This window comes from Bacillus rossius, chromosome 1 (assembly GCF_032445375.1).
Source record: "Bacillus rossius redtenbacheri isolate Brsri chromosome 1, Brsri_v3, whole genome shotgun sequence".
In the NCBI taxonomy this organism is placed as follows: domain Eukaryota; kingdom Metazoa; phylum Arthropoda; class Insecta; order Phasmatodea; family Bacillidae; genus Bacillus; species Bacillus rossius.
This window is the reverse complement of record NC_086330.1, coordinates 223,118,627-223,142,395: the sequence shown is the minus strand read 5'-3', so window position 1 is coordinate 223,142,395 and position 23,769 is coordinate 223,118,627. Positions and strand designations below refer to the sequence as shown.

Below are 23,769 nucleotides of genomic sequence, written 5' to 3'. Positions count from 1 at the left end.
CGGAATTTTCTAGAACACACAATGACGTCATTCAAAATGGCGGATCCAAGATGGCCGCCGTGATATACTTGTCCCGTTATGATGTGTCCCGTTACGCTGTGTCCTGTTACGCCGGGTGCACGCACGAAAAAGTGTCACGTTACGCACATTGTCACGTTACGCTCGTCCAAGATGGCCGCTGTGACGTCAAAATCCAAGATGGCCGCCGTGACGTCAGAATCCAAGATGGCGGACACCGGCACCGGCACCACATCCTGCATCCTGATCCAGTAGCCCCCAAACCATACTACTGTCATACGAATAAACTGCAATTTGGTAAATGGAACATATCTCAACGGAAGACTAAACAACATGATATGGCCTACACGAGTTTTCTCCAGGAAATAAACTTGTTGAAGTACCGCAAAGCATCATTACATTCAAGTCGTCGTAAGAATCGTTGACTAGCGATGACTTTTGGTGAATTTTCAAAACGAAGAAATCACATTACGCCTGCAGTTAAAGCGATGGGCATAAAGTTTGTGAGACTGGGCAGTTACAAAGAAATTGCATTGATGTACAAAAGACCAGTTCTCTACCAGATTTCAGTGCATTAACACCTGATAGCATAAAGTTTTTTTTTTCTCAGGATTGTACAAGTGCCGAATAAATATGGAAGACAAAATCCTCAATGTGGAAGACCCTGTCATGTTTGTAAACAGCTTTACGAAAATGGAATTGCACTATAACCATATTTTCCTTCCGACGTAACCATTGCTGTACAGAATCTATATATCTGTACTTTATCTTCGCAGTATATTCTACCTTTTTAAGAGGTATCTGACAAATCCGACAACGACGACAATATCCTGCGCGTCATGTACAATAAATTTATTCTGCCAGTTTTTGGATCCAAACTGAGGTAGTTGGAAGCTCCTCCGCCAGACAGCTCTGCTTTTGAAAAGAAGGCACTCGTGATTACAGTCTCCCACGCTAGAGCGCTATAGTAGCTTGTCTCAAGGTCGCGCGCATATTCTGTCTCTCTCTCATTCTTTGTATTTTGTTTCTGTGGCTGTGTGGAGGGCCAGCGCATTAACAAGGCGGGAGGTTAGGCTCGTCAAATAGTTGCGCAAATATTTTTAACACAAATGTATTTTGTTTAAAGAACCGAAAGCAAAAAATAATTCCTTGAAATATTACACAATTATTTAAAAACAGCCACATAAATCAGTATTTCATTTGTGTTTGATTCCAGATGGTGTAATAATTATTGTATTTTAATAAAAATAGGTCTATTTGAATATAAAATAAATATTTTTTATTCACCAAATTAATTAAAGTACCTCAAAGAATCCACTTAATATCAGCTAAATGTATGCAAACGGAAATTATAAAATACCAGCCACTGTTATCTAAATGGTTGATCAGTGTAAATCTGTGCACGAACATATTCATAAATTCATAAAAACTTTAGTAAGTTATAACACAAGAAACTCGTTTTTATCGGGAAAAATATTGTAGGTTAAAGAAATAACTAAACAGAAAACATGTACATGCATATTATTTATGTTTGCATACGTGCAGGGAATATTATTCTGTAGTGATAAATTAATATTTTATTAACATGGCTAGATTTAAAAAAAAGTTTATAGAAAATTTTAAAAATATTTACTATCTAAACTTGTTGTAAGATTATTTGTCACAAACATTTGTTGAAAGTTTTCAAACGAGCATTAGTTCTAATGAAGGAATAGCCCAGTCAAAATATGCTAAAATTTCGCTCGTACTCGAATTAAATCCGATGTTTTTGTTACACTTTACACGTATTTAGTAGTGTCCAGGGAAATTAAAATCAAAAGTCCTGATGAATAGGAAGTGAGCTAACCAGAAACTAGAAAGAATTATAAAAAATGACATCTTTTATTTTTTAAGAAATATCTCGTAAATGATTACCTAACCCTAAAAGAAAACGTTTTAATAAAAAATTAAAGGGTATAAAAAATCCTATAAAAAGTTTCTTTTGTTTTTTTTCATAACTCGAATATTGTTTGAGATAGTCTCACTTAAAAATGAGATTTTTTTTTTAGATTTTATCTCAAACCTTTTTCTCATAGTAACTTACCTATATATTTGTGAACCGTGCCTCGCCTCTCTTAAGCCAACGTTTAAGCTAGAGTCCATGATGACCCTAGAATTCAAAATTTTTGCATATCAGGGTTACTTCTCAAAGAAAATAACTGGTAGCGTTTGGTCAGACAGACCACAGAACAGACTTAAATGTGTAATATGAAAATTGTTGGAAGCCTCACACGAGGACGAGGATTCACTGATATGTTCTTGAGCGAGTGGACCTTGGGGATGACTGCAACTGCATCTGCTCATCATTAAAGAGTTTTTAGGTATGAATTTTATATCTTTGAACCACTGGATTTCTGACAATCTCTAAGAAGTAGGGATGCCACAGATTAATATAAGATCTCTGCTTAGCTAAATAATCACCCACCATTTCCTGGATCACAACAAATCATGTCTATAGCAAATGGACTAGTAGGGGATTCCACAGTTACCTTTTTCAATGCTATATTAATTGGGAAGCAATCAATACAGAGTAATGTTAGAAAAATTCTAATCATACATTGTCACAAAAAGATCAAGCTCTCCCTCTGGCGAATATTAGCTACACTATTACTTTAAATTGTAATAGCTCATTTATCATTTGTTAGTTTTCCAGAGGATAACGATAAGTAAATAAAAATAGGATGACTTGATCATGCATATGCAGTATGAGTTGGCTCCATTTCATTTCGCTCTCTTTGACGAAGCTGGGATACGCAAATCCAAGAAAGCAGCCCTGTACATGTTTGAGGTGAGAAGGGAGAATTTGGACTTGGAGAACGCTGACCTTGTTCTTAATGGTGGATTCTTACTACACAGTCATATAGCCGACAAGTGGTACTGATTCATCCATTTGCCCTAAATATGTCAATTACATTATCATTTCCTATTATTCAAGACTGTTGATGTGACATTCCGTGCAGACCACTGAACAATTGTAACACAAAATCGTAAACATCGGATTGAATTTGAGTACATAATATACTTTGACTGGGTTAGAAGTCTATAACATCTCGTGTTTAAATGAGTACCTACTTTTAAGAATCTCAATATGTCTTCCATTTTGATTTTTTTTTCTGGATACATAATAAAATATTTTGGAATTTAAAGAAAAAATTTTCATAACTTAGGTAATAAAGGTAGAATTCAATGCATTTAAAAAAGTTTTATCTAGTTTAAAACAAGTACTGTGGTGGTTGTGTGGACCAATTTTAACCACGTTTTTATTTTTATTTTTGTATAAAACAAAAGTTCGCACTTATGTTTTTCTTACACTAATCCACTTACAAAGTATGTTCTCTGTTTGGTAAATAAACGCATAATTTTTCATAATATGTTTTTTGACAGCGATCATTAAGCTACTAACATCTTAAAATTGTAAAGTAATAAACAAAAAAAAATACAAATGCAGCTGCTGTCTATCTACTCACAAATAATTAATTGTTTAGTTATTTCTTAAGCACATTTTGCAATCTATCTTAAAATTTTTGTTGAAAAGCTTGCCAACAAATACATTTTATGTGAAACAAACGACGTGGGTAATACTTGGCTAAAACTTTGCGTTTATTAAAATTTACATTGAAAATTAACTAGCGTTCACTCCGTTTTAGTCAAAATTATGAAATTGAAAATATGTGGTTGTTTCTAATATAATTAGTTTTTTAAGTAATTAAAACGTGGATATTTTAAATATAAAAGGAAATAATTATTTTATTAATTAATATTAAATAATTAAGACTTTCCTCGCATACTCGCGTCAACTTTTTTTTACACAGCATCTTACTGATAAATAATGTAAAACTAAATTGGCAAATTATAGTTCACAACCTACCTGTACTTGTCTTTAACTGTAAAATGGAACATTGCTCTGCCTCGTAAATTGATCCTCGTATTCTGACAACCCGTGTACGCACATTTCTTACCCTTCAGAATGTTTGATATTATAAAATTATTAATGCGAAATAAAGTTTTAAATAAGTAGGTATTTAACTTTTAAATTAAATCATATTTTAAACTCAACACTGACTGTAGGCCTGATACAAAGTTCTTAAAAGCTAATTTTCAAGTTACTAGGGTACACAATCCCTCCATACAGTGATCCCAGTGACTGTTGTCTCTCGGAGTATCATGGCTCTCAAAGACAGTGGTAAAGAATATTTCTCTTCAAGGTAGCCAAACCGTGTTGATACCAGCTTCCCGTATATGGGAGGGTGAAGGGTGGTGGCGGGACTTGGCTAGTTAACCTAGTACCCAGCGATTGAAGCGATCGCTGAGACACAGCTTCCTACTACAACAGTTCTTCTGCGAAACCGGCCAGAAAATTTAACCTGGGCTCGCGACTTCTATACATTATATACATTCAATGCTTGAAGTAACCTTGCTGTTGACAGATAGGCTTATCTCTACGACGATGTGATCACGAGGGACAATGGCCAGCTGCTGCCACCCTGGTCGGTGAAGGGAGTGCTAGAGGGTGGAATGGGGGGGGGGGGGGGGGGGTTTACGCTAAAGGTCGGGCGGCAGCCTGCCGATGGGTGGGGGGAAGAGGGGAGTAAGGGCATTGTTGATGTGCTTGAGGTAGCGTCTGAAAGGGTGCGCGCGGCGAAGAAAGCCAGCTGGAGCAGATCGATCACGATCAGAAAGGGGGGCGGGGAGACAATCATTGGTGCTTGAAACTAAGTGTGCAGCAAGTGTGAGAGGGGAGAATTGGAGAGGGGAGAATTGGAGAGGGGAGAATTGGAGAGGGGTTTAATTAGTCGGTAGACCAGGCAGATAATTGCATTCGTAGAAAAAGAAGGCGGTACTGAGAGTAACACAAGCCCGAAAACAAGGGTGAGACATTAAGGCTCGGTCTCAGTCATGAGAAATTGTCCTTGCGGCACTCTGGCCGTTGAGGGGTGAAAAGATGAGCAGAATTCACAACACAATGCCTTACCCCCTCTCTAGACCAGCGAGGGAGGTAGGTTTTCCTTCGCCCCTTGGTTACACTTCACCCATCGCCTACACATGGAACCGGTATTTACGGACTGCACCCCTCGCCCTCTTCCTACCTGTAAGTTGTTATCACACAGGTGACCTGGAGGGAAAATCCTTCCGTCTGGCCTAGGCTCAGTAGCCTCGCATTTCAGACATGTGATTTGTCACGGCTACTATCGGTAACACACCGCGCCAGTCAAAAGGTGTCGTCTGCGTGTCATCTGTTTTGATATTAGTTTGTATAGACCTGGTTTTATAGCTGGTTTGTTTTTATATCTTAGCGCTATGGATAAGTGTATCAGTATAAATAGTTTTCCAATAACATATTGGGAAAAAATAATAAAAAATTAAAAAAGATAGAAATTTATCTTATTTTCAGTAATTATGGTGTTTATAAGATCTTGTTTGGCTAGCCTTGCGCTGCATTCCTACTCCAGACATTACAATCTGTAAGTACCAGGTTTACTTTTACCAATGCCAAACAGCAAATCGACACATAAACACACTGCATTTCTTGAAAACACTGTACCGTTGTCATGTAATTTTCATAACACGTCAAATTCGGCCATTAAAATTCTTAAAGTAAACTACGCAGGCAAGATTTAAATATGCGCTTTTTGACAATTTCACAATTTTGTTTTCTTTTCATATACTAAATAGGATAAAAACTAAAGGATCATCCATAGATAATAAATGTTTAAATTTTATTTTAAAAAAACATAATCCCACATCGTTTACTTCCTGAGATACGCGCATACGCATACAAGTTGAGTCTCACTAAAAAAAAAAAAAAAAACTACAAAAAAAACCCTTTCCCCAGTCCTCTTGAATAAATGTATGGGAACGTTTTCAGTGTTCTGTATAATTATTTTTAAGACACAGTAATTTACAATAAAAGAATGTAAACATCAACGCAAGTTAGTCTCCAAATGAAAAAAAGTTGTCCGATTACATGTAAAATGTCAAAGAACCATATTATAAACTCATCCGCTTAAATGTCATGCTGTAAACAAGGTAGCATGAAAATGTTCTGCATTTCATGGAGTAAAGCGGGAGTGCTAATTCGATACTAATATATATATATATATATATATATATATATATATATATATATATATATATATATATATATATAAAGAAATAAAATCGTACAGATTTGGTACTTACTACACCAGAAAGTGAACTATAGTTGTTTCTGTAAGATCTCTTCCCCCGGCAGTAACAGCTACAACTGTGAGTAATGGAATGCCATCATGTTCTATGTGACCACGTTTCTTGGCCTCTTCAATTTCTTCCTTCACAGCTGTTTTCATTTCAGCTTGCGCAGCCTTCGCCCAATGTTCCTCCAAATTGTCATGATATTTTTTAAATGTGTTAGGTGACATTCATGGAATATCCATTTTAGTTATCATTTCTTCTAGCTGAGACTGTCCTCCGCCAGTACCCTTTGATGCTGACACAGCAACAGTGTTTACATACATGGATGTAGAGCTCCGTTTTATATTCGTCCAAACGGTGGATTTCAAATCGCACAATTGACATTTCAGTACTCTTCCCGAATTCAGACCTTCTCTTTTCTCAGAAATGGGAATCATATTTTTCAATGAACAATGAAAGGAAATGTGATCATCTAAGGTTTTTAACAGTTGGAAAAGGAAGCCGATATGAACAATACGTCTACCTTTAAAGGATTATGCACATTTATGTGTACTCGTATCAACATCATTGATGTTTCTGGAAAAAACAAAGGTCACCATATACGGACAATGATAAATGCGTACTGTGAAGTGCAATAGAAAACAGTTTATTTATATGGTTGCTATTAAATACCTAAAAATAAAAAAAAATTAACAATACGCTGGTACAATTTGTAAATCTTCATATAATTCACAAGTTTATGGACAGTTTAACATAACTGAAACCGGAATAGTTTTTTTTTCCTATGCGTATAACGGCTAAGTTTCAGTAAAATAATATTTATATCCTAAGGCAAGTGCACAATGGAAAATAAAGTGGTAAGGACTATGAGAGGCTGTTCAAATAGACAACTTTTGTAAGGCATTGCTTAAATTCTAAATTGTGAGTGTCTACCAAAGTATGCACAACACAGTGCAACTAGTTTCCCCTCGTCAATACTAACACAACACAGTTTATAACAGTCGGCGAGTACATTTAATTTCAGGGACATACAGTCAGGTAGGGACAATTTTCAAATATTGAATTCAAAAGACCTAAACTTACGTTTTATACTTTTAAAAAAAATTCCAAACTAGCTGGCAAGAATTTTATGGTGACAATACACATTATTTACAATAAATTTTACAAGTAATTTGTGTGTGGTCTACCAGCATAATATATCTTGTCGAATTGTCGAGTGAAAATATTTTTTTTAAATATTTGCCTATAATTTATTTGTAAAATCACAAAATTCTGTATGTGTAATTTTATACATTTTTTTAAGTAGCTCATACCGCCATAGATAAGTGTAAATTATCTAATTTATGTAATTACCTTAGTTTATATTACGGTACTTCTGTTAAAATAAATAATAGTTTAAGAAATTAAAAAACACGCTTTGATAGAGAAACAGACTAAAAAGTAAAAATAAATACCTAGTTCAAAAAACTACAAATACATGCTTTAATAGAAAACCAAACTAAAATAAATAGTATAACATAATTTTTAATAAATTTAAATTATAAATAGTGTGACTATCAAAAAACGTTATTTAATTTAAAAAATGTGTGGGGTGCTTTTTAAGATATTTCCATAATGACTCTACTTTTACCAATATCTGTCAATAAAATATTACAACAATTGACATCAAGCACCTCACGTTTTTTACAATAATTTTGTTTTGTTTATCACACTATTCTTAATTTAAATTTATTGAAAATTATTTTCTACTTTTTGGTTTGGTTTTCTATTAAAGCATGTTTTTTTATTTTTTTTATTTTTAGTTTGGTTTTCTATCAAAGCGTGTTTTTTTAGTTTTTAAACTATTATTTATTTTTTACTTTTTAGTTTGGTTTTCTATTAAGGCGTGTTTTTTTTTAGTTTTTAAACTATTATTTATTTTTACATTTTAGATCAATTTATCATTAATGTGTGGTTTTTAATTTTAAACAATAATTTATTAAGCTCCTTCTGGAAACTTTATTTCATACGAGTACATGGTGCAAGACACTACAGTGTATCCGGGTATAAAAAAAATCGCTAATCCTGAAGATCCTGATCAGGATAATGGGTGAAACTGGTACTTTGTATAGAATAAAACTCGGTGGTGCTTTGTCGCCTCGAGCTAAACAGGGCCCGCTCCCGCGCCGACGAAGCTAAAACAATAAAACAAATACCTGGAACGCGGGAAAGACATGATACACCCGACCAACCACTTCGTGCATCTTCGTGTATTGTCGGAAACAAAAAAAAAAAGAGGGTCGCAGATTTTCCAACGCAGTGGAAAGAAGCGAATGTGATAGTTTTTCATAAATCCCGAAAAGATAAGACACTGCCCCAAAATTATAGGCCCATTAGTCTGCTGAGTACATTGTCAAAAGTAGCTGAATGCATAATTCTACAGCGACTAAATGCTCACATTAAAGAAAATAACGTACTGCCGGACGAACAATTTGGTTTTCGCTGCGCGCATTCAACAACGCATCAACTGGTCCGTATGACAGAACAAATAATAACTGCGTTCAATCAGAATAGCTATAATCTCGCAGCGTTTTTGGACATAGAAAAAGCCTTTGATAGAGTACTTCATGAAGGCTTAATTTATTAATTATATAAAACTGGCTTCCCCGATTGTTATATTAAATTACTGGCCTCGTATTTAGAAAATCGATCGTTTAGAGTCACGACAGAAGGAGCACAGTCCGATTTAAAAATAATTAAAGCAGGAGTCCCACAAGGCAGCATTTTGGGGCCGGTTTTATTCAATATTTATATCCATGATATGCCTAAGCCCGCACACCGATCAGTTCAGTTTGGCTGCTACGCGGACGATACGGTATTGTTTAGCAGATCTAGTATTCTAGAACTCGCAGCAGACAGATTACAAACCGCGTTAAATTCAATAGAACAGTGGTGCACAAAATGGCGAATTAAGGTAAACCCTACTAAATCAGAAGCTATAGTTTTTACGCGTAAACATCTCCCGCCACTTGAAGATAGACCACGACTAACACTTTTCAATGAGCAAATTCCTCACAAAAATGTGGTTAAATATTTAGGCGTACACATGGATAGGAAACTACTATGGCGCGATCACATAGAGGCGAAAAGAAAAACAGCTTTCACTAGGCTCATGACCCTCTACCCCGTCACGAGCAGACGTTTAGGTAGCTCTGTTAAAAACGGAATAATAATTTATAACGCACTAATAAAACCAATAATCACGTATGCAGCGCCGGTGTGGGCAACAGCAGCGGAATCTCACTTAATCAAGCTACAGAGAATTCAGAATAAGAGTATTCGTATTGCGACAGATGCGCCAGTGTATTGCCCCGTAAGGGCTATGCACAGAGAGCTCAAACTCGAACTTTTAAAACATTATTATTTCCGAACTGCGCAAAAATTCTATGATAAATGTGCCATAAGCAGAAACCCATACATATATTTCATCACTGGGCGAACAAGATCCAGAGTTGCATGGAAAATATAAAATGCCAAATTCAATCTTGGCTCACAGACCTCCGTAGTGTGCTGTTGCTGGCTGAGTGATCGACCAATCATTCTCCCGCGAGTTGAAACTTAAATTATAGACAACATTAAAATGAATAAAATGAATAATGTGCTAATTCAAAATGGTCCGAAGCACGCAGGTGTAGGTTTGGCTCCCGGGAGTTCCACTGCCTGTGCTGTTAGGGCTGACTCCCTATGTCCGATGGGCATGGCCCGCCTGACAGGCTTCACCTCCAGTGCCGGTTGTGTTTCTGAAAGACATGGGATTTTGAATTGAAAGCTTGCAACTAATACCAAAATGCGAATAGGTCTTGACTTAATTCACCTGTAACTTTATACACCGACAGTTCCTCTATATTTAACTAGTAGTATAGTAGTAGATATTAGAGATTTGTAAATTAGTAATAAGTCCTAGATACTAAGTAATAGTCATCAAAAATATATATTTCTAAAATAATAATAAAAATCTAAAAAAAAAAAAAATAAATAAATAAAAAAAAATATTTTTAGTTCTTATTTTAGTTTTATCTTAAGCACTGCACGTCCATCCCTGAGTTGGGTGTTTGCATATTTCGTAACGAAATGCCTAGTTTGTAAGTCATTTATCTTTTTTCTGTTTTAGTTTCTTAGTTTTTTAGGTGCTGACTGGCGGCGGAGTGAGTGGTCAGTGCAACCACTCACCACCAGGGGCGCTTGCGTCCCTGGTCACGAAATCCAGTGCTGGACAACTGGAAAATGGACCAAGAGTCCAAGTGCCCAACCCCCGCATGATAGACTCTATTCTACTCTGTCCAACACTTCATCCAGACCATCCTCTGTCTCCTGTAAATTCCTACACGTAATGCATGCCAATTTGCATCCCGCATCCATGTGCCCAGGGTTTTCCCTGTGTCTATGCAGGTTTTACCTGGGCCCAACCTATCTCTAGTTATAGTCTAGATTTAAGAGTGAGGGGAGTTAGTCATGACGCCAATCGCTGCCATGGCTGGCCAATCCCCTCCTAGCACATGATGCATGCGACCCTCTCCCTGCATGGCTAATCCCAGCATGACTAGGCGTATAGGCTTCGGCCTGAGACGCACCTAGGTCCCTCCCTAACCCGGACCCCTCCAAAATACACTTAGTTTTAGTTAGGTTAGGAAAAAAAAAAAATTAAAAAAAATAGGGTCGCAGGTAAGTTGTGGCCAGCGGGTGGTAACCCCACCCCCTAATACCCCCTTGCAAAAGTCCAAGCTCTCGCTCTGCCGGAGCGCGGAGGGGAAGGATATTACCGGTGGTGGGGGAACAGATCTCGGGGTCGCGCATTCTTGAGGCAAACGCCGGAACTAGATATAAATATTTGAAATACTGTTTATAGGCAAACTATCTATCGAATGTACACAAATGTATATATATATATATAAATATATTCAATATCGTCGTAATATTTCCTATAGCTGTATTGTAAAATAAAACCATTTTTTGATAATTAAAAAATGAACAAATATAATATTTTTTAAACTTATTAAAAACAGTTAAGCCGCTTACTTTTACTATGCAGCCAATGTCAACAATGTCTACTTTCTGTAGATAATTAATTTGATGATTTAAGATGTTTCTAATCTGTGCTAAGAGTGCAGCAAAATGAACACTTTTCCCATAGTATATCTGCTATGAGACCGAGCCTTAACACACAAAACGACCATACAGACACAACTTGGTTATAAACCAATGACCATCAGACGCTCATGCTCCTTGAACAAAGTCACACAAAATGACTAGGCCTGTATTAGGGAAAAGTAAGGACCACGGGAAAAAATATTAATATGCTTTAAGCTTTGCCTACAAAGAATGTTAAAAAAAAAAGAAAAGAAACTAGCTATGAATGCTTGGAGCTTTTCCCGTCTCCTAAAGTTAACACCGATAGCCATAAAAAAGATGAAAATGTAAGTTATAGACCACGGAACAAAGGATGTTACGTTAAATATGAACAAATGCTTACTATTGCTTTTCGGTATATAAAAAGGGCAGGCGTGAAAAAAAAGAAACGGGATATTTGCTGTATAGTACAAAGAGAAACTGAAATTTTTAATTTTACTGACATAAAGAGAAAATAATAAACCACTCGTGCTTAGTGATACCCGACATAAAACGAAAAGAATATGGGTACTAATTGGTAAGTGGAATATGTGCGCTAATCATCAATTTACCAAAAAATAAATTAACTTCCGACGACTAAATTAAGTTAAAGCAAAATTTAATTTATTAAGACATAAGTTAAGTTACTTACACCATAATAAACAAAGCACTGAAAACTTTAGAACTGTTTTAATAACAGAAAAATATTGGTTATGGCCTTACTAGTAGTACAACGATTATTAAATCACAAGCACAAAGCTGGCTATGGTGATTAAAACCAAACAAAACTATTTATCCGAATATATATGGCAAAAATAACCATACTAGAAGCTACCACTTTGTCACAACTATCGTTATTAGTAGCTTATATGAATAGTGTGTTGGAATGCATGCTGACATTCAGAGGTTGAGAGACACATGACAATTATAAAAAAAATTACTTTGTTAAACATTATAAACATTCAGTAGATACATAGCTTTAGTAATGACCACGTTCTACATATAAAGAAAGAAAACAACTAAGTTTACTTTGTCACTCTATACTTTACTGGTGTGTAGAGATTATCCTTTTTTTTAAATATTATGAAAACAGTTACATTATCAACTAGGTTAGAAAAAAACTTTTTTGAACATTAGGTTTTTACAAAAAGAAATTGAGATTACATAAAAATATTTGGATTACAGGGATAGGAGTAGCCCTTGGCTTTAAAAAAAAGGTAAAATGTAGACTAAATCTTAAAAAAAGTAGACTTTGTAGACCATCAAATCTCTATAAAAGATACTTCAAAAATCAAGCCTCAATCATCAAGAACGACAAAAATTATGTTAAGAGAAGATTTCTTTATATACCCCTACCAATTTGCCGGTTAAGACTAGAAATAATGTACATGCACATTTAAAAAATAGATGTCAGATAATTTATTAATTTAATAAACACTAAAAATATATTTATTTTAGAATAATTACAAATATTTTTTTGTGGAGTTTAAGCTTGGATTTTCATTCAGTTTAAGAACAAAAAAGAGACAGTGTATACTGATTTCAGAAAAATAGAGACTGATAGAGGTTTTTTTCAAAAAAGATACTTTTAGCTAGAAAAGAGACTCACTCTGATGCCTGGGATTATGATCGTTTCTGAGTCCAAATGAATTTCGGTGCATCAAAATTAAAAATAAATTCATATGACTGAAACTAGGTGCTTCCCTTGAACACCGACAGTATGCCACTGTGCCTGGAGCTGCCTATGAGGAGACATCCTCAGAATGCAACGAGAAGGTAATGCCCTTAAAAGGCAGGAAGCTGGAGAAACGGTTTAATTTGGGTGAAACTTGAACCCACTGCATCACAAATAATGCAGCATAATTAGCAACACTAACCAAAAGAAATTCGACTCAAGGTTGTAACTATCCAAAAAAAAAAAAAAAGGCATATCGAAGTTTAAAAAGCATTCCACTTACCAATTATGTGGGCTGTCAAAGAGTGATGAAGACATTATGAAGTGACGAAGAAACACCAGGAAGTCCATGATCAGCTACATAGCATGGCACATGGGAAGATCACAACCGAAAATGAACATAAAATAGTAAACGAAAACTAAATGTTGCAATAAAGGTAACTTTTGGGGATCTGTCCCATAGTTTTCCGACTGCAGCTCGTATCCAAAATTGTCACGAAGCACTGATACGAAAAGCAACTCGGACGAGCGCAGTGGTAGCATTCAGTCATGAAGATGGCCCGGAAGATTCTCTGGAATCATGCCGAAAAGCTGAGAAGAGTAACAGACCTTATGTATCGTTCCAGCTGGGTGCGTAAGAGGGCGGTGCGTACACAAATAGCAATACATAAGCCAGAAAAAAGGGGGAAACACATTTACATAGAAAATAGTCCCCAGAGAGTAAAAGTGGCAGGCCAGGAGAAAAGTTTTAGGAGGGCTCCGAGAAAGTAAGGGGGATTTGTGGTACTATGCCCCTACGCCAGAAGGGCGTTCAGAAAGACGGGGGAGGGGGTTAACAGGAGAATCACACATCAAGTGGCGCTCGGTGGCAGAAGTCGAACTAAACTTAGTAGTGCCGACCTATAGTTGGCAACCATGCTGTAAGGTGGCACTCAGAATTGCTGCGGTATGGCATACAGCTGTAAAATGGGAGTCTAGAGGATGGCGCTGCCTGGCAGGAAAAGGGGGAGTTATGGGGCTTGACTTAAGTTTCACTGGAAGCCTAGAGATGGCGCAAGTGGGCGCTGCGCTCGGGGGCGAGCGCGGTCGAAGACTGTAGCCCCATGAGAGGGTAAAGTTGGGGGAGGGGATTCGGTCATTGGCCGGATCTGGGTTCTGAGAAGCTCAGCGAAAATGGGGGTATATGGGTGTGGAGAAAATGCTGGCACAAAATGACATGCCCCACTTAACGTGCTACAGCGCCTCGAAAAGGGATATACGCGCCTGACGAAACTCGCTGATGGGAGATTCACAGGGTGTGCTGCTAGGACTGTAGGCGGGAGACATTACAAACCGAAACGTGCAGAGAGATGGAGGTATTATAATAGCGCTGCTAACACAGCTTGGAAAGATGAAAACATGGCTAGTTCCTGTGGTCAAACCAACAGGCTTAAGGTTTACTAAGCCTTCGCAAACTTCCGATTCTAACACATCTGTCGGTCGTTTGCAGCAATGTAGAGCAAGAATGACGAAAAAGTTCAGCGGATCTCCATAGTATAGCACTGCAGCCGCACGCCAATGGCCAGGTCATTTTACTTGATATTATTATATCAATAATGCAAGCATGTACTTAAATGCATTAAGTGAGCTGTATTTTCAAAAGTACTGTTAGTTTTATCCGAGTGCTCCTGATTTTTTTTCTTAGCAAGACTTCTGTTGGTATTCTACATGTGATCCTGAATATTTCTGTCAATATTTTATTGGTTTTCTCCATATGTTCATGAATATTTTTGTCAATATTTTGTTGGTCTGGGTATTTCTGAGAAAAATATCTCTGCATGTATTTTTTTTTGTAATGAGACAAGTAAATTTACTCGGAATTTTGTTTACTTAGTGATTAGTGAACCTATGCTACCAAATCATCACTAAGCATATTTTTATCAGGCGTAATTTAGACAAAAATATATATATTATTCAGTTTATTATTACCTTGCTTTGAGAGAGCTGAGAAACACTGAAATGTAAGACGAACTTCCATCACCTTGATGTCTAGTGAAGCCCTCCTTCTCTTGCGATCGTGAGCGAGCATCCTGCATTCCACATAAAAAATAAATAATATTTACCTCAACATCACACATGGCTAAATATGTTGGCAAGAATCAGTACTACATGCAACAAGTTATTTTGCATGAGATAAATTAACTCTCGCAGCAGAATGGAGTCAAAGACAGTTAAAGCCATGTAGTCTAATAGAATTTTAACCTAGTAGCCTCGTAGTCTCGTGTTCTCGTAGTCTTGTAGCCCTGTAGCCTCGTAGTCTCATAGCCTTGGAGCCTTGTATCCTCGTAGATTTGTAGCTTCATACCCAAGTAGACTTTGTTGCCATGTAGCCTCGTAGCCTTGCAGTGGTGCAGTCTCATAGACTTGTAGCTTCATAGCCAAGAAGCATGTAGCCCTGTAGTTTTAAATAGCCTTATGGTCTTGTAGTCTTGTAGCTCTGTGGCCTCATAGTTTAGTAGTCTTGTAGCTAGTTGGAGACTCGTAGTCGCATAGTCCTGTTGCCGCATAGTCTAGTAGTCTCGTATGCTCGTAGCTTCGTAGTCTTGTAGTCTCGCAACCTCCTAGTCTTGCAATCCTCTCATAGCTTCAGAGCCTTAAAGCCTCGTAGACATGTAGATTCATAGCCAAGAAGCCTGTAGCCCTGTAGTTTCGTAGCTAGTTGGAGCCTCGTAGACTCATAGTATCATAGTCCTGTTGGCTCTTAGTCTAGTAACCTCGTAGTCTTGTAGTCCTGTAGTCCTGTAGCCCTGTAGTATTGTGGACTTGTAGCTTCACAGTCTTGTAGTAATGTAGCCTCATACTCTCATAGTCTTGTACTCCTGTAGCCTTGTAGTCTCGTGTCGTAGCTTCGTAGTCTTATAGTCCTGTAGCCTCGTAGTCGAATAGCCTTGTAGCCTTGTAGACTTGTAGCTTTGTAAACAGGTATCATTTCTTGCCATGTAGCTAAATGATGCTGGAGCAGTTAGGCCTAAAACAGCTAGAGCTAAAGACAGTTGGAGACAAAGACAGTTGGAGTCAGGGACAGTTGGAGGCATTTAAGCCTACTGTAAAGTGGAGATCACACCCTACTGAGTTAAATGTTTGTGAAAATATACACCCTTTTCGTTAAATCTACATAGTCAAGCCTGTATTATATCATAATGATAATATCGTATCCCTTTGACCAGAACATATTCCTGTGACGAAATCCTATCCCTGTGCAGTATCCCTGCGAGAGATCGTATGCATGCGACCAGATTTTATCCCTATGGCGAGAATGTATCCATGTGGCGAGAACGTATCCTTGTGGCGAAAACGTATCCCTGTGGCGAGAACGTATCCTGTGGCGAGAACGTATCCTGTGGGGAGAATGTATCCTCACTGATTTGAATGTTCGTCCACATGTAAATCCTCTTCGTTAAATGTGCTTCCTTGTTTTTTAAGTGTGCTTCCTTTTTTAAATATTGTTTTGACTCTTGTATTATAGTAAATGGTTTTTGTTTTGACTAGCATATTATTCGACCGGTCGCGGGTATATAAGCGAGTCCCAGATGACAGGACATTCAGTTTGTTACTGGCTACAATGGTGTAAGGATCACCTAGTTTGATTCGTCTGATACATAAGGCTGGTATCTGGCTATTCTTGAGAACTTGATGACATATTAATGCCGAACTCGATGGAAGTTGTACCATCGACAGAGACGAACCTGATGGAAACGGCGACGACGCAATTCCCATTGGCATTGTCGATGACAATTATGCAGACAATGGATTGTGTACCATCGACATCAGGGACCCTGATGGCTACTACGACGATGGCGACGCAGATCCCGTTGGCATCGTCGACGACAACCACGAAGATTTTGATGAAATGTGTATTATCGGCAGCGGAGATCTCATCAGTGACGTCGCAGATCCTGATGGAATATGTATCATCGTCACTAAAAAAACTAGAGAAGATTTCAACAGGCGTGGTTCCATCAACAGATGAGACTTTAATTCGTGCAGTGCTGACTGCATAGGAAACCTTAATGAATGACTTTACGCCGTCGATGGAGACTTCAATGGCTGCAGTACCACTAGCATCAATGATGACCACCGAAGGTGCATCGGCATCTTCCCAGCATCGGTGTCGTTATTATCACAAGATTTTATCGAAAAACAGTAACGTTCGACATCACGAGAAGAGAGAATGAGATAAGATTCCTCCTCGCAAAATGTTTGGCTGTTATAAATGCCATAAGCAGTTTCCACAAAATATAATATGAAAACACACTTAAAGATATGCAAAGGTCGTGCTATAAGACAGAAAGTAAGGGTTTCGCTGCAACAACGATGCATCAATGTGCATAAGAGTAGACGGGAAATTGGTTCAACTGCAGTAACATCACTATCGAGTTTGGGTCTAAAAGGTTAATTTTCATCGACTAGACATCCTTGTGGCTACTGCAATATGTCGTTTGCATTTTCCCATGATCCACGAAGACACGAGAGAAGCAAATGTACGAAGAATGCATCTCGTATAAAGTTTTGCTGTTATTAGTGTCATGTATAGTTTATTCGTATTGACAGTTTGAAACAATATGTGGAAAACTGTAAAGCTGAAGCCCGTGTGACTACATTTCGATTCCTCGGTTTAGGGTGGATAATGGTATGTGTACACGCACACAGGCAGATGGGCAGCAGCCGATTGCGATAATGCCTGAACATGAAACTAAACCCAAAACTGTGCTTGGAGCATTACAGATGATTGATAATCGGTTCTACTTGGCAAAATCTGCATTTTGTAGAATTTTGAAAGACTGCTATTACTTTTCTTGACGACATCAAGCAGAACATTATCAATCAGCTTACTGATGAAGTGGCAACATACAGACCTTCAAAATATAACTTGTGTGTATGGTAAACCGTATCCGTTCGAGGACCAAGAGAATAAGTGCGCTTTCAAGACTATGGATACTCTAATTTACAATTCTGACGATGTAAAGCAGTCTTTTAAACATGGTATAGAGAAAATTTGCCACCTTCCGTGCTTGCCAAGACAGGTCTCGAATAGTACATTTCCGTGGTAAAAAACATGGTGAAAATATAACTGTTGTGTTGTCATGTGGCAATGCACTGGGAAATGTTATACCGCCTATGATCCTCTTCATGGGTCAACATTTGAAGCCAGAGTGAGTTGACAACTTGCCAGCTGGAAGTGTAGTAGAAATGACAGCAAAGGGTTAATGACATCTGAAACAATTGTGAAGTGGCTGCATCACTTCAGCCATTACAAGTCTGCAGGACCATGCGTTCTAATTGGCAATGCACTGGGAAATGTTATACCGCCTATGATCCTCTTCATGGGTCAACATTTGAAGCCAGAGTGAGTTGACAACTTGCCAGCTGGAAGTGTAGTAGAAATGACAGCAAAGGGTTAATGACATCTAAAACAATTGTGAAGTGGCTGCATCACTTCAGCCATTACAAGTCTGCAGGACCATGCGTTCTAATCATGGATGGAGCCAAATGTCACCTAGATTATTCCATAGTCGAGGCAGCTGACAATGTGGGTGTTTCACTGTTATGTTTACCTAGTAATAATACCCAAGAGCTCCAGCCGATGGACAAATCAGTTTTAAGCCCATTCGAAGCTTGCTGGGATGAGGAACTTATGAACTTCTGGACAACATATGAGGATCGAGTATTCAACAAGCAACGCTTTTGTTATGTGTTTTCACCAGATGGAAGAAGTCTACAAATTCCAAAAAATATAAAAGCTGGATTTGAAGCCTGTGGAATTTCTCCATTTAACCCAAACAGAATTCCGGAACAAGCTTTCGCACCAAGTGAAACCACCAAAGTACCAATAGTAACCTTGCCTCTTTTTCCTGAGCCATCCCAACATCAGGAAGCCATACGGAACCATCACGAGGATAAAAAAAACACAATGACTCTGAAGAAACAGACAATAGCAGTGTATGGGACAGTGATATCTCGCATGAAAACAATGGTGCTCGGAACCAGCAATCGAATGTCTTATTCACAGAAATCCTTAGTATACATACCATAAATGTCCAACCAGCCGAAAGAAACCGTTCAGCAATTAACATTTGTGCAGTAGAAATGAAAAAATCGTTGTTTGTGAACTCAAACAATGAATTCATTCCCTGCAGCTCCAAAAATATCCATCTCTCAGCATCACCATTAGCACACAACCAGAAGAATCCTCCTAAGAAGTCCAAAGCTGTTGGGTCCAAAGAACATCCAACAAAACCGTACACTTCACCTCGAAGATTTTCTGTAACTAAGAAATCACAAATCAAGAAAGCTGGTACTGCTTTTTGTGCAAAGAAGATAGAGTGACAGACATGAGGGGTGCAGTTTGTGTAAGTGTTTGTTCACGAAGAGTGTGTTGGACTTACCAAACATGAGAAACAAGTATTTGCGTTTCCCACATGTGAAGTATAGTGGAATGTTTAAGTAACAGCATTAAGAATGTTTACATACTGGAATTAGTTGTTCAGTTTGTATGTTTAATATTTGATTTACCATGTGGCGAACTTAGGGTACATATGTACCCTAAGTTTGCCATGTGCAGACACTCAATTTTAAATTTGTATACAAATGCGCATACAGTATTCTTTGGCTTCACATCCATTTTATGGTGCCTTGATATATTTGCTTTACAATAAAATACTTACATAGTTTGACAATAAATTATTTCAACATTTTAAATAAAAAAGTTTCTTAAGGTGGTGAACTTAGGGAAACCTACATTCAGTGTTGTTAAAAGTACTCGGAAAAAGTAATTGGGCTCAATTACAATTACTGTGGTGACAATGTAACTAATTACAAGTAAAAATTACTTTACATAGATGTAATTAGTAAAATTACAATTACAATTATTACAATTACTTTCCGCTACCATTTTAAAACTGACTTACGATTTTTTTTACACACTGTTACATTAATATACATACATATATGTTTTGTTAAAAAAAATATTTCATGTAATGATTAAATTTATTATCTTTAATTAAATGAATAATATTTGAGGACAAACTTGCTTGAATAACATCAAACGACTTCATACAAGTACCTAGCTACCTGTGATAAAAGTTACACTCTTTAAATTTTGGAATTGATCTTACAAAACAATTACAATCGTGGAAATACAGTAGCTAATTTCAGTAAATGTTGTAAAAAACAGTGTTAATACATATCATTAATAAAATTCATTATCTAGTTTGCTTACCGTGCATACGATCGTAGCACTACAAGCGTAAAATTATAAGCTTTACTAATACAAAAATGTATGTTCATCTTGTTCTTAATTATTGTATTCATTATACGTTCCGAGAATAAAAGTAACGGCAAGTAAATATAAAGTATCGATTACCTTAATGTATCGATTACAATTAAAGTTATGTATTCCGATTACAAGTACGAATTACATTTTTTAAATGTAACTCGTTACAAGTATAAATTACTTGAAAAGTAATCGTTACAAGTAATCCGATTACTTGTAATTCGTTACTTAACAACACTGCCTACATTATACCATTTAAATGTTTAAAATGTTATGTCACAATTTTTTTCTATCATTTTGCTACATTACTCATTTTAATTTGGTGCTGAAAAATAAGTTTTTAAAACTCAATTTAAAAAAAAATGTTTTTGTATTAGATTTTAAAACTCAATATTTTGCATTTTAAAAGTACTACTTGAAGAAGTTTCCACGACATTGCAATTCCATATACTTAAGTCTTGAGTAAACACAAGTTTCTTGTAAAAATTCTGCAAAACATGTGTAAAATTTAAATTTTAAAATTTCAAAAAACATTAAAACTTTTTTAATTAATTTTTTATAACAGGAACTCGTATTTTTAATGTAAGGAACAATTTAACTAAGGGGAAGCATTATCTGAACACTTTTAATTAAGAGATCAATACCCCTTAAGAGGCCGTGTCAGTAAATTTTTATTTCCAATATTCTGGTCTAGAAGTTCTCTCTTTTAACAGTGAGATTTAGTGGCTTATTCAACCGAAGTAACTGTAACCGCAGCGCGTGATAAAGCTACTATACCGCCAGATTACTCGACGAAAAAAGTATCTGGTTCCTCGACAATCTGAGAGGATGACAATCTGACCGGCTGCTCACTAGGAAATTGCGGATGCAGGGATTCAGAATCAAGAAATCTCACATTTACAACTGTAGTATGAGTCGTATCTAAAAATTTTAATACTTTAAATGTATCGGAATACAATTAATCTTCAAACATGTGGTAATTATTCTTTATCTGGATGTAATATTCCGTGAAAAATAATGTTAGTTGACATTAAAAAGTATACGAAATTCATAGTGTAACGTTTTAAAAGGATAATAACATAAATTCTTATGCTTAGATATTGCATATGCATTACACACAATCTAAATACAATCTCACTTAAGTCAGACTACCTCATTTTTTACCATGCACCATCATACAGTTTAACAGAGGTAGGAGAACCTCTTATCGATGTTGTTTCAAAGAATCTAAATTTACAAATATAATATTTATCTTATTATGATATGTATCTTTATGAATAAAAATTTACAAAAAAATGAATTGATTACATTACACTTTAACATTACAAAAGACTAAAACACTAACAAAACTTAGTTTTATATATTGCTGTAGCATATTAGAAGACGAAATAACTAACTAGACTAACATTAAGAGGGCTGTATCACAAATTTACTTTACAGAGGAGAAAATATCTTTTAAAGATATTTCACTACCTCATTGATTACATAATACTGCCGTTGATGTGATCGTAGATATAAAGTATTGAAAAATTAGATTTCATTATGTTTATGTAAATATTTAGAAAACGTTATTGCTTATAGATGCTCATTATTTAAATAATAAAGAATCTTTTACTTTTATGTACTGGACAAACAAAATACTTATAAGTTAATAAGCTTAGTTGAATAACATCTTCAATTTGTATTGAATTCAATGTACAAATTGAAAATCATGTACAATGAATGCAACTGATTGAATTCAATAAATATTTGATCTTGTGAAACGGCCATAATGGTGATGTAGATAATTATAGATACTCACATGCATTTTGAGAGTCCGTATAAAGCCTATTACAATTCTATAAGTATACATTAAAATGCTTTTAAAATAGACATGTGTAATATAATTAAAACTTGTTTAAATAAGATCATAACAAAAAATAAATAAATGAAAATCCTTCAACAGTAAGTTATGTTTTATAAGATTTTAACAAAACACACATACCATAGGAGAATATTAATCATGCCACATAAGTCAACACAAAATATTCATTCCAATAGGCGCTACGTAAAAATAACTTCTATTTTTATGCTGATAACTTTGCATTGTTTTATATATATCATTATTTCTAACTTTTAATATTCTCCACACATTAACTGAAATTAAGTATTTTCAGAGCCTTAGCAAATGTTGGTCTGTACCACATACAGTTCGTACGATATCTCTACGTGAAACACATACAGTTCATTATTAGTAATTTCAATTATATTTCTATGAACATAATGAAATTAGTATAGGGCCTAGGTTGTTCACTGTTGAGTACTTCTGAAGTATTTTCATTGTGAGTTAACATACATACCAAATGCCATTCTTCCAGTAAAGTTACAAAGAAGACAACAAGATAATATATGTATAATATATATAATATGTATAATATATATAATATGTATGTAGTACCATATTTTAAACCCCTATTAAATGAATAATAACTCAATATCTTTTCTGGACTATTAAGTAATAGTTTTTGAATACTGTTATTTGTAACTTAAATAAAATTACAACTAACAAATTAGTAAAATATATATTTACGTGCGATATAGTGTGACAGTTTTACTTGGACGGCAAACAAATATAATAAAATGTCTATGACAATGTTAACTTTACTCATTATTATGGGAAGAAACAAAATGGGCAGATAAGCATATTCTACGCTGACATTTAAAAATGCTCAATTCAAAATGAACATTTCTTCCCGATGACAAACAAAAAAGTTGTATGGTCGCGAATAATACATTCGTATGGCGTCACATCAGCGGAATATTCCCTTGGCATAAATGTGTGAAGTCTGTGACACAAAAACAAATGAACGAACAGCTTTTTTTTTTATCGGATGTGCAATCGGAGACCCTTGGGGTGGTTGAAGAGTGTCAGGTCGGTCGCCAGACCAGATAGTAAAAGCTCAGGGGCTTAGGATAGAAAAGGCCTATCTCCAAATTATTAAGTATAAATGTTTTCATGAAATAGTTAAAGACTTGATTGCAACCAGGTTTTTAAACCCATCATGATCATGAAGACACTGATCGGAAGGTAATGTACAATACATTTCAATGGCCTTTTCAGTTTTTGCTAAATAATTATAAATATAAGCAAAATTTCACTGTATCTGGACAAATCAAAATATTGATTATATTTTTTTCATCACAGAAATAATATATGATATGATAACTAAATTTGAAAATAGCGGTTATGTTAAATGTATTGTATACTTTCAGTAGGCAAAATTTCTGGCCCCTACCTCTTATAGACTTTGAGAAAAACTGCCTTTTAAAATAACATTGATATAGATAGGAGCGCAAATTTGTGACACGGCCTCTTAAGATACAAAGTTAGACAAAATTTAATTATGGTCTTGTTGTACTGAATAAAGTA

The 23,769-nt window shown here is 36.0% G+C and overlaps 1 protein-coding gene across 16 annotated transcripts in view; it reads right to left on the bottom strand.

Annotated features, from left to right (window-relative positions):
- LOC134527320 (guanylate kinase) overlaps positions 1-23,769 on the bottom strand; it is a 395,696-nt gene that overhangs the window by 133,216 nt on the left and 238,711 nt on the right. For 4 of the 16 annotated variants that reach the window (XR_010074161.1, XR_010074158.1, XR_010074157.1 and 1 more), the window contains exon 5: positions 15,017-15,117. The exons of 7 other annotated variants lie outside the window; for them this stretch is intronic. Coding sequence is in view for 3 of the 9 variants with exons in the window: in XM_063359881.1 (XP_063215951.1) it covers positions 9,874-10,007 (134 nt within the window). In the remaining 6 variants the exon portion in view is untranslated. Of the gene's footprint in view, positions 1-8,006; positions 10,008-15,016; positions 15,118-23,769 lie in introns of those variants that run through there. 5 more of the 16 variants (XR_010074159.1, XR_010074160.1, XM_063359881.1 and 2 more) reach the window with 5 other exon arrangements.